The sequence below is a fragment of the Salvelinus fontinalis genome, chromosome 14 (assembly GCF_029448725.1).
Source record: "Salvelinus fontinalis isolate EN_2023a chromosome 14, ASM2944872v1, whole genome shotgun sequence".
Classification (NCBI taxonomy): Eukaryota; Metazoa; Chordata; class Actinopteri; order Salmoniformes; family Salmonidae; genus Salvelinus; species Salvelinus fontinalis.
In genome coordinates this window covers 33,471,734-33,484,073 of record NC_074678.1, presented here as the reverse complement: position 1 = coordinate 33,484,073, position 12,340 = coordinate 33,471,734, and the positions used below count along the sequence as shown (strand labels likewise).

Genomic DNA, 12,340 nt, shown 5'->3' with positions numbered 1-12,340 from the left:
CTTGACTTAAAGGAGCACATACTGAATAGTACAGTTATGACATCGTTATTTATTCCATTCTCTATTTGTGTTCTTTTCTAGACAATGGGAATCTATGACTCTGGGATAACTCTGAGGTAAGACTCTACTTACTCTTCTTATCCTGAGTGTTGAATGAATACACTTAGACTGTGATGTTAATCTAGAGTTAAGGGTCTTGATCCAAATGGTTTTACCCATTTTTTGAGGACAGAGGTCAGTTGATGAGATTTGTACCCTGCAGTCATCCTAAGAGCTGGGGTGGTGGCGACCTAAATAATTTCCTGATGTGTTCCTCAACTAAATCCTTAACAAAAACACATACTGTACTAGCTTCTTTATTTATTCTGTTATGTGTTCTCTTATAGACACTTGGGAATGTATCACTCAGGGAGAACTCTGAGGTAAGACTGTTGTGTGTGCTATTCTCATCTTGAGTGTCAAAAGAAGCCACTTAACTTTAGATTAACCTCAACACTCAGGTTGTTGCCCTTTTGGCCCTACTGGTTCTTGCACCCTTGTGATGTCAGGTGACAAGGAAAGTTGTTGATGAGATCTGTAACCTGCAGTCACCCTGAAAGATAGTTTATCGCCACAACCCTAACATGGTTATTCAAGTAATAGCCTTGTGTGAAGAGATTTATATAGGCCTGTAAAGGGCTCTTATGTATTTTTTACCTCTAGGGGGCAACATTACCTTTCACTAGAATCTAGAGTAAATAAGTGGGGCTGTTGTCAGCTATAGTGTCGGTTTGCACATGGTTTCAATCTGCTGACCAACTGAAACCACATTAGATTCAACAGTAAACATCACACAGACGGACAACTGAACTTTCCACCACAGTTCCGTCATATCTGTTGGCAGGTGGTCCTCATTCACTTAAAAAATGGCTCCTTTTGCAGTAGTGTGAGCAACAACATCAAAATAATGTGTACATCACCGTTAACAAATAGCACACTGTAAAGTGAAACATCAAAGTTTCAGTTTTGATTATCTGATGGTGTTCTATGTCAATGCCCAGGCTGCCACACCTGTTGGGCATTGAGGAAGAAGACCTCATCCTTGTCTGATTAGAGAGAACATGGGCCTACTGGTCCATTTTATATCTTCAGAACACACCCAGAAAGAGAGAGGGAAAGGAGCAAGGAGGAAATCAGATTTTCAACATTTTGATGGCATATTTATAATTATATAACAGATAATTTACGGAACTGTTGTCTGTAAGCCTCTGGGACCAATTCGTAAGCCTGAAGGATAGCAGTTTTAACAGTGTCCTAATTTGAACTCTGGTCGAAAGAGAAAGCGGCGTACACTTTCTGAGCTTTTCCCACAAAAACACTTTGGAGGAGCAGTGACCAAATATACTACATGGCCTTAAGTTTAAGCCTGGCTCACAGTCGGTGTTCCAATTAATCCCAAAGGTGTTCGATGGGGTTGAGCTCAGGGCTCTGTGCAGGCCAAGTTGTTCCACACTGATCTCGACAAACCATTTCTGTATGGACCTCGCTTTGTGCACGGGGGGGATTCTCATGCTGAAACAGGAAAGGGCCTTCCCAAAACTGTTGCCACAAAAGTTGGAAGCACAGAATTTTCTAGAATGTAATTGTATGCTGTAGCGTTAAGATTTCCCTTCACTGGAACTAAGTGGCCTAGCCCGAACCATGAAAAACAGCCCCAGACCATTATTCCTCCTCCACCAAACTTTACAGCTGGCGCTATGCATTCGGGCAGGTAGCGTTCTCCTGGCATCCGCCAAACCCAGATTCGTCTGTCGAATTGCTAGATGGTGAAGTGTAATTTATCACTCCAGAGAACACGTTTTCACTGCTCCAGAGTCCAATGGCGGCGAGATTTACACCAGCCGACGCTTGGCATTGCGCATGGTGATCTTAGGCTTGTGTGCAGCTGCTCGGCCATGTAAACCCATTTCATGAAGCTCCCGACGAACAGTTATTGTGCTAACCTTGCTTCCAGAGGCAATTTGGAGCTCTGTAGTGAGTGTTGCAACCGAGGACAGATGATTTTTACTCGCTACTCGCTTCAGCACTCGGGGGACCCGTTCTGTGAGCTTGTGTAGCCTACTACTTCACGGCTGAGTCGTTGTTGCTCCTAGACGTTTCCACTTCACAATAACAGCACTTACAGCTGACTAGGGCAGAAGTTTGACGAACTGACTTGTTGGAAAGGTGTTATTGCATGGCTGTGTGCTCGATTTTTATATACCTGTCAGCAACGGGTGTGGCTGAAATAGCCGATCCATTAATTTGAAGGGGTGTCCACATACTTTTGACCATGTAGTGTCTCGCAGCCATTTTTTGGGATTTAGCAAGTCACTCAGAGTAAAATATATATACCTCCTTTTCGTTGAAAGGCGGTACAAGCAGGCTGTTCTTACCATGATCAAACTCTGTTGAGGGTGCAGGATGGCCTGACTTTATTCGGAGTACTTCCAGCTCCATCTCTCTTTCAATGGAATGGAATGGCATGCGCACATTCTTCTTGTTCTAGTCTGGCTGCATGTTCTCATTCCCTTTCCTTGTGGTCAAGCTCTAATTTATGTTGTTCCCATTTTGCCTTTAGTACTACCTCTCCCAGTTGCATGTCTATGGGATGCACTCTACCACCCGTAGAACCCTTATCATCCTCCCTCTCCGCAAGGATTTCCCCCTCCACCAAACCAGTATAGACTAACTCTTTTGACTACTGCTTTCGATTCAGCATGTGCAACTTTGATATCATAATGGTTTGCGATGAGGAGCAGAAACTTTTTTACATTTATCTAGCGTCTCCCATGAAAAGTAAGTAAATGTTTTTTATTTTATAAGCCTATGTGTTTATACAACTTTCAAAATGTGGAATGGTGCTGCTTGATCTTCAGAAGGCTTTTGATGCAGTTAATCATAGCATCCTACTTGCCAAGCTAGAGGCTCTGGGGTTGGGCAGTACTACTCTTGAATGGGGTAAGTGCTACTTGTCGGGGAGGGAACAAGTGGTTGAGGTAAATGGTTTTCCCCCGAGGCTAAAACCATAAGCTGCAGCATGCCACAGGGGAGTGTGCTAGGGCCTCTGCTATTCCTGCTGTACATACATGATTTAAAGGATGCTTGCTCATGTCACCTGTTTCTTTATGCAGATGACCAAACCACACTGGAAAGTATACTGAGTGCAGAGCTCACTAACAACAAAGACAACAAGCTATCTCTGCACCTCTGCAAAACAGAAGCAATTCTGTTTGGGTCCAAAATAAAACTAAGCGAGTCCTCATACATCAGGGTACAGCTAGCAGGAGAGGTACTCACAGCCAAAACAGCAGTTAGTTAATTAGGATGTACACTAGATGACAACCTGGGAGGGGGGAGTATGTATCGCTATTAAGTTACTAGGTAAGGTCTCTGCCACAAACACGTAGGAAGGCTAGGAAGGCTAAGCTGTTGAAAAAAATATTCAAAGAAAGTGCTAGCAAATGTTCTCATCTAATTGCATTTTGACAATGCTAGCACCTCCTGGTTCGAATGCTCAACTAATCTACTAAAAAGCAAGCTTCAGGTAGCCCAGAACAAGTTGATTGAGCTCACATACTCATATTGGTAGTAGCCAATTTCAGGAGCTCAACTGGCTGCCCGTTGAGTCAAGAATCACACAGACCAAGCTTAGTCTGGTACATAGGATCAAGCTCCTAGGTATTTGTCTGTCCTACTTTCCCCATGTTAGAGATTCACACAACAGTAGCGCTAGGATATCTAACATGTGTGTGTGGTTTCAGAAGCCTGACAGGGAAAGGTACCTTTTTATATTCAGGAGCCTCTGAGTGGAATAGTCTGCCTCTGTCTGTTAAAACTATTCCAACTCTGAGTAGCTTTTAAAGGAAGGTGAAATCCTGGTTAATGGATAGTGTGCTTCTGTGAGCAATCCCTCCTAGCCCATGGATGATGACCAAATATAATTCCTTTGTGTATAGCATGTATACACTACCGGTCCAAAGTGTTAGAACACTTACTCATTCAAGGGTTTTTATTTATTTTGACTATTTTCTACATTGTAGAATAATAGTGAAGACATCAAAACTATGAAATAACACATATGGAATCATGTAGTAACCAAAAAAGTGTTAAACAAATCAAAATCTATAGCCACCCTTTGCCTCTGACAACTTTGCACACTCTTGGCATTCTCTAAACCAGCTTCACGAGGGAGTCACCTGGAATGCATTTCAATTAACAGGTGTTCCTTGTTCATTTGTTGTTTTTTATATGACTAAATAACCGAATTGACTTCCATTTTAGCTTCTGTTTTTTTTAATCCTTCCACATATTCCAAACTTGCTGAAGGCTATCATGAAAGTAGATTACAATGGAAATAACCCTTTTTTTTTGTTTATCCCCAATGATTCGTAATCAAGTCCATAACTTTGTATGTGTACCTTGTTTTAAATGATCAAATAAACCAAGCTTATGATGACCGTGTCACATTCTTTTCAGATCACCCCTATTCCTCAGTGACACACTACACTCGGGATTGTCCCCCACTCACCCACCTACACCTGATGAGAAAATTTTCCTGGTATATTAAAAATTTTCCATCCCGAGAATCAATCACTTTTTCCCCAGGTAACCCGTTATTTCCCACCAAAACAGGAAGTGTCATTCAAAAGCATTATAAATCATATAAATATGTCTGGATTTGATTAGAGCTTTGATCAGAATGAACATTCAAACCTGATCCTCCCTGAACCTGATGAACCATATAATAAATACATTTAATGAGCACTACATTAACAACATTTTAATGAGCCCAAGCTCAAAAAAGCCCAAATGACTGTACTGTTATATATATATATATATATATATATATATATATATATATATATATATATATATATATATATATATATATATATATACACTGCTCAAAAAAATAAAGGGAACACTTAAACAACACAATGTAACTCCAAGTCAATCACACTTCTGTGAAATCAAACTGTCCACTTAGGAAGCAACACTGATTGACAATAAATTTCACATGCTGTTGTGCAAATGGAATAGACAACAGGTGGAAATTATAGGCAATTAGCAAGACACCCCCAATAAAGGAGTGGTTCTGCAAGTGGTGACCACAGACCACTTCTCAGTTCCTATGCTTCTTGGCTGATGTTTTGGTCACTTTTGAATGCTGACTGTGCTTTCACTCTAGTGGTAGCATGAGACGGAGTCTACAACCCACACAAGTGGCTCAGGTAGTGCAGCTCATCCAGGATGGCACATCAATGCGAGCTGTGGCAAGAAGGTTTGTGGTGTCTGTCAGCGTAGTGTCCAGAGCATGGAGGCGCTACCAGGAGACAGGCCAGTACATCAGGAGACGTGGAGGAGGCCATAGGAGGGCAACAACCCAGCAGCAGGACCGCTACCTCCGCCTTTGTGCAAGGAGGAGCAGGAGGAGCACTGCCAGAGCCCTGCAAAATGACCTCCAGCAGGCCACAAATGTGCATGTGTCTGCTCAAACGGTCAGAACAGACTCCATGAGGGTGGTATGAGGGCCCGACGTCCACAGGTGGGGGTTGTGCTTACAGCCCAACACCGTGCAGGACGTTTGGCATTTGCCAGAGAACACCAAGATTGGCAAATTACTGGCGCCCTATGCTCTTCACAGATGAAAGCAAATTCACACTGAGCACACGTGAAGACGTGACAGAGTCTGGAGACGCCATGGAGAACGTTCTGCTGTCTGCAACATCCTCCAGCATGACCGGTTTGGCGGTGGGACAGTCATGGTGTGGGGTGGCATTTCTTTGGGTGGCCGCACTGCCATGCCGCACCTCCATGTGCTCGCCAGAGTTAGCCTGACTGCCATTAGGTACCGAGATGAGATCCTCAGACCCCTTCTGAGACCATATGCTGGTGCGGTTGGCCCTGGGTTCCTCCTAATGCAAGACAATGCTAGACCTCATGTGGCTGGAGTGTGTCAGCAGTTCCTGCAAGAGGAAGGCATTGATGCTATGGACTGGCCCGCCCGTTCCCCAGACCTGAATCCAATTGAGCACATCTGGGACATCATGTCTCGCTCCATCCACCAACGCCACGTTGCACCACAGACTGTCCAGGAGTTGGCGGATGCTTTAGTCCAGGTCTGGGAGGAGATCCCTCAGGAGACCATCCGCCACCTCATCAGGAGCATGCCCAGGCGTTGTAGGGAGGTCATACAGGCACGTGGAGGCCACACACACTACTGAGCCTCATTTTGACTTGTTTTAAGGACATTACATCAAAGTTGGATCAGCCTGTAGTGTGATTTTCCACTTTAATTTTGAGTGTGACTCCAAATCCAGACCTCCATGGGTTGATAAATGTGATTTCCATTGATCATTTTTGTGTGATTTTGTTGTCAGCACATTCAACTATGTAAAGAAAAAAGTATTTAATAAGAATATTTCATTCATTCAGATCTAGGATGTGTTATTTTAGTGTTCCCTTTATTTTTTTGAGCAGTGTGTGTATATATATATTTTCACTTAGGGGTGTACTCACTTTTGTTGCCAGCGGTTTAGACATTAATGGCTGTGTGTTGAGTTATTTTGAGGGGACAGCAAATGTACACTGTTATACAAGCTGTACGTACACTCACTACTTTACATTCTAGCAAAGTGTCATTTCTTCAGTGTTGTCACATGAAAAGACATGCTCAAATATTTTTTTTAAATGTGAGGGGTGTACTCACTTTTGTGATATACTATATACAGTGGGGCAAAAACAGCTCTTTGGTCTTGGCCATAGTGGAGTTTGGAGTGTGACTGTTTGAGGTTGTGGACAGGTGTCTTTTATACTGATAACAAGTTCAAACAGGTGCCATTAATACAGGTAACGAGTGGAGGACAGAGGAGCCTCTTAAAGAAGAAGTTACAGGTCTGTGAGAGCCAGAAATCTTGCTTGTTTGTAGGTGACCAAATACTTATTTTCCACCATAATTTGCAAATAAATTCATTAAAAATCCTACAATGTGATTTTCTGGATTTTTTCCCCCTCATTTTGTCTGTCATAGTTGAAGTGTACCTATGATTAAAATTACAGGCCTCATCTTTTTAAGTGGGAGAACCTGCACAATTGGTGGCTGACTAAATACTTTTTTGCCCCACAATAGAACAGGATTATCTATTTTGGATGCATTTTGAATGGAGTTGGAAAGAGTGTGCTTCGGTGCACTGATTTAAAGCAACAGTATTCGAGTGATAGGCTGCAATAATAATAAATAAATCAAGGTGACCCCGGAAAGCCAGATGGAGATAGATAAATTAGACACGAATTTGGTCTTTATGTTACTGTAGCATAGGATATGCTGCACAAATGTAGGTGTACCTGTCAATTATATTAAGTCTATGGTGTGCCTGTGTATTGTGGGGGGGAACTTATTGCCTTACTGTATGTGAGGATTGGTCTCCAAGGCAACTAAGGAGAATTGGGGGAAGATAGAAACCGATGGTAACAACAATGGATTATTTTTGTTTTTCATGTGCTGTGGACGTGTAATGCCTCTGACTCACCAGCCGTCGTGTCCGTCTGTGAGGGTGAATGGAGCCGTCCTCCATGCAACACACAAACTGCTGGAACAACAAATGCTGCGCTGCGGCCTCCTGGCATGTTAGCTCTCCCACTGAGCTTTGGGTCAGAGGGTTTTTATCTGTTATTTCTACTCTCCACCGCTCTGCTCCCGTCTCACTTCCTGTTCTTCCAGGGGTCCAACAGAGTTATTTGTGGCTGAGGCACAGAGAATTAAAGGAGTGGGTCTCAGGACACAGTCATGGTTATGACTCCCTATGGTCTATCAAGGATAATTGGCCACTTTCCTGTGCTCTGATTTTTCATGTCCTCCTTGGGAAGAACAAGTAAGGTGTACCATTAAAGCATTTGTGTGATTCACAGGTATGACTGAGGGCAAGAGCTTGTCTCCTCTCGTTTAATTGGAAGACTTCAGTGTTCTTTAAATTCTCAAACGAATAGAGAGATGCTGGCTGTGGCCATTAATGTGCACAGAACAGCCACATTAACCTTTCCCCTCTGTATCTGTCTCTAGGTCCCTGTCTCAGCCTATATCCAAAGAACCCTTGTAGGCTATCTATGGCCTTAATTTGGTATTGACTTGGCTTAAATAATAATATAAAGAATATGGTGTGTGTATGTGTGTGTGTGTGTGTGTACACCACTGTACTAAATAGACTCAGGGAGTATAGCTAACATTACAGCCCTGCCCTGGAGTAGCTACACTGCTGTCTCAGACTGCTGTAGACAACTGTAACCCTCTCAATTACCTTAGTCAAGGGGTTTTACCAACAGTGACTGGGTAAGGGGTCAAACAGTCATCTGCAATCTATAATAAATTGTATTGGTTATGTCTTGAGAAAATGACACTGGCAGTGGACTGTAACGGGTTCACCTGGTTGCAGCAAAGTGTACAATTGAATAATTATTAGGATCCTCATTTAGCTCTTCCTGGGGTCTAAACAGGGTTAAAATAGTTACATCAAAACACAACAATGGTCTACATCATAAATAAAACAAAACATCGTACAAGATATTAAACACTTATAAAATATAAATTCCACAATGCCAAAACATTACAATGTGTGTGTGTGCATATGCGCATGTCATGTCTGCGTTGTGTCAGGTGTTGTTTTTTCAGATTTTACTGCTCGCTTGAGTTACTTGATGTGGAAGAGTTCCATGTAGTACTGTGCATTTCCCAGAGTGTGTCCTGAAATTGATGACTGTGAAGAGACCCCTTGTGTTCTTCATAATATAAAACAATGCTATGGAATTCTAAGCAAATCTTGTTTGCTAAATGGACTAGTGTAGCCCACAACCATTTGGCATAGTCAGATCAGGACCTAACATACGAACAACTCAGAGTATGCTATTCTGTTCTAATGAAATAGACTACATTTTCTTCATATCATGCTTCTTTAGACCTGTCTAAAATAAATAATGGATTTATTGTGAAGGTTAAGACTATATTACATGGATTTGACTTTTTAAAATGTAGATGTTCCAAAGGTCTGCATCAATGGCTTGTAGGAAGCCAAGATATGTTAAATGTGTTTGTTAATTTACAGTCAATTACTGTGAGACCGACAGTTGTTTGCTTGACAATCACTGGCTGGCAATTTCATGACCACCACAGCCCTACATGTGACCAACCAATACTTCAAGAGGCATCTTCTCCAAGCTGAGACCTTGAAATTGAGATATCCCTTTCGTTCTTAAAACAAGGGTCTGGGCGTACTGCCAAATTGCAGATGCTGATAGTGAGGATTCCTCCCAGGCACGTTCAATCAGTCACTTGCATATACACAGAAATTGGTTATTAGAGAAGCACAAACGTTACATTTTCCATCACACACCTTATTTACATAATTATTCAGACCCTGTGCTATGAAACTCAATTGAGATCAGGTGCATCCTGTTTCCATTGATCATCCTTGAGATGTTTCTACAACTTGGAGTCCACCTGTGGTAAATTCAATTGATTGTACATGATTTGGAAAGGCACACACCTGTCTATAAAAGGTCCCATAGTTGACTGCATGTCAGAGCAAAAACCAAGCAATGAGGTCGAAGGAATTGTCCGTAGAGCCCTGATACAGAGTTGTGTCGAGGCACAGCTCTGGGGAAGGGTACCAACACATTTCTGCAGCATTGAAGGTCCCCAAGAACACAGTGGCCTCCATCATCATTCTTAAATGGAAGAAGTTTGGAAGAACCAAGACTCTTCCTAGAGCTGGCCACCCGGCCACACTGCGCAATCGGGGGAGAAGGGCTTTGTTCAGGGAGGTGACCAAGAACCCGATGGTCACTCTGACAGAGCTCAAGAGTTCCTCTGTGGAGATGGTTGTCCTTCTGGAAGCTTCTACCATCTCTGCAGCACTCCACCAATCAGGCCTTTATGGTAGAGTGGCCAGACGGAAGCCACTCCTCAGTAAAAGGCACATGACAGCCCGCTTGGAGTTTGCCAAAAGGCATCTGAAGGACTCTCAGACCATGAGAAGTAAGATTCTTTCTTTCCTCAATGCATTTGAGCCAATCAGTTGTGTTGTGACAAGGTAGGGGTGGTATACAGAAGATTGCCCTATTTGGTAAAAGACCAAGTCCATATTAAGGCAAGAACAGCTCAAATAAGCAAAGATAAATGACAGTCCATCATTACTTTGAGACATGAAGGTCAGTCAATACGGATCATTTCAAGAACTTTGAAAGTTTCTTCAGGTGCAGTTGCAAAAACCATCGAGCGCTATGATGAAACTGTCTCTCATGAGGACTGCCACAGGAATGGAAGACCCATAGTTACCTCAGCTGCAGAGGATAGTTCATTAGAGTTACCAGCCTCAGAAATTGCAGCCCAAATAAATGCTTCACAGAGTTCAAGTAAGACACATTTTAACATCAACTGTTCAGAGGAGTCTGAGACTGTGTGAATCAGGCCTCCATGGTCGAATTGATGCAAATAAACCACTACTAAAGGACACCAATGAGAAAAAGAGACTTGATTGGGCCAAGAAACACGAGCAATGGAAATTAGACGAGTCAAAATGTGCGATTTTTGGTTCCAACTTTGTGAGATGTGGTGTGGGTGAACGGATGATCTCCGCATGCGTTTTTCCCACCGTAAACCATGGAGGAGGAGGGAGTTATGGTGTGGTGGTGCTTTGCTGGTGTGGGGGTGTTTTGCTGGTGACACTTAACCAGCATGGCTACCACAGAATTCTGCAGCGATATGCCATCACATCTGGTTTGGGCTTAGTCCCACTATCATTTGTTTTTCCAACAGGACAATGACCCAACACACCTCCAGGCTGTAAGGGCTATTTGACCAAGAAGTAGAGTAATGGAGTGCTGCATCACATGACCTAGCCTCCACAATCACCCGACCTCAACCCAATTGAGATGGTTTGGGATGAGTTGGACCGCAGAGTGAAGGAAAAGCAGCCAACAAGTGCTCAGCATATGTAGGAACTCCTTCAAGACTGTTGGAAAAGCATTCCAGGTGAAGCTGGTTGAGAGAATGTCAAGCGTGTGCAAATCTGTCATCAAGCCAAAGGTATTTGAAGAATTTGGTTTGTTTAACACTTTTTTTGGTTACTATATGATTCCATATGTGTTATTTCATAGTTCACTATTATTCTACAATGTGGAAAATAGTAAAATAAAGAAAAACCCTTGAATGTGTAGTTGTTTTAAAACTATTGATCGGTAGTGTACATTATCAAGCATTTCACACGTTATCCAGATACTGACTGTTAGCACTTGGTGGTCTATAGCAGCTTCCCACCAGAATGGGCTTAGGTAGATGAACCTGTGGCAATATTACTTCAACAGTATTTAACGTGAGATCCTCTCTAGGCTTTACAGGAATGCCGTTCTGAATATTAACAGCCACACCTCCACCGTTGGCATTTCTGTATTTTCTGTAGATTGTATAACCATGTGTTGCTACCACTGTATCATCAAAGGTATAATCTAAGTGAGTTTCAGAGATTGTCAGAATATAAATATCAACTGTTTCTAGCAAATTGTTGAAGAGATGGAAAATAGGAGTGGCAATATGGTCCACTACCATCCTCAGTAATTTTCCATCCAAATTGTCAGTAAAAAGTGGTTTGTCATTATTGATAGACAATTTTTTAACCTCTTCCACACTCACTTGACGGTATTTCGAAATTACAATGCTTGTCTTTAATAATGGTGAGTTATGCATGGATATGAAGGTTGAGTTTATTCTTGACATGTCATGCCTACATTTGCTGATCTTGCCAATAAAAAAGTAATTAAAGTAGTTGGCAATATCAGAGGGTTTTGTGATGAATGAGCCATCTGATTCAATGAAGGATGGAGCTGAGTTTGTCTTTCTGCAAAAAGTTAATTGCTCCAATGTTTTTTTCCCTATCATCCTTTACAGCTTCAGTCAGCCAAATACGAGCGGTGCCCTTCTGTCCGTTGCTTCTCTACGTTGTCCCCACAAACCCTATTTATTTGTTTAATCATTGATTCCAGTTTTTCTATATTTAAAGTCCGCCAAATTCATACTTTTTCCTGCATTTCGGGCCAAAATAGATGTTCCTCTTATCTTTTCCCTGCATATATTTCTCATCTCCCGTTAATTCCGGGATTCCCTTAGGGGATTTACTACTCATGTTTACTATTATTGTTATTGTTATTATGCTTCTTCTTACAATCTAGGTGTATGTGCTTTTTACCGTTATTATCCTGAACCTATGTTGATAAATTCCTCCCGTAAATCTTCCCTAGAATTTTACAATAATTATTTGTATGAATCCTGATA

At 42.1% G+C, this 12,340-nt stretch overlaps 1 protein-coding gene across 2 annotated transcripts in view; it reads left to right on the top strand.

Annotated features, from left to right (window-relative positions):
• LOC129810680 (C2 calcium-dependent domain-containing protein 4C-like) overlaps positions 1-12,340 on the top strand; it is a 31,719-nt gene that overhangs the window by 2,810 nt on the left and 16,569 nt on the right. Inside the window, exons 2-3 of one of the 2 annotated variants that reach the window (XM_055861439.1) lie at positions 82-116; positions 387-422. In XM_055861439.1, coding sequence (XP_055717414.1) covers positions 85-116; positions 387-422 — 68 coding nt within the window. In that variant the 5' untranslated portion in view covers positions 82-84. The remainder of the gene's footprint in view (positions 1-81; positions 117-386; positions 423-12,340) is intronic. The other variant, XM_055861440.1, reaches the window with a different exon arrangement.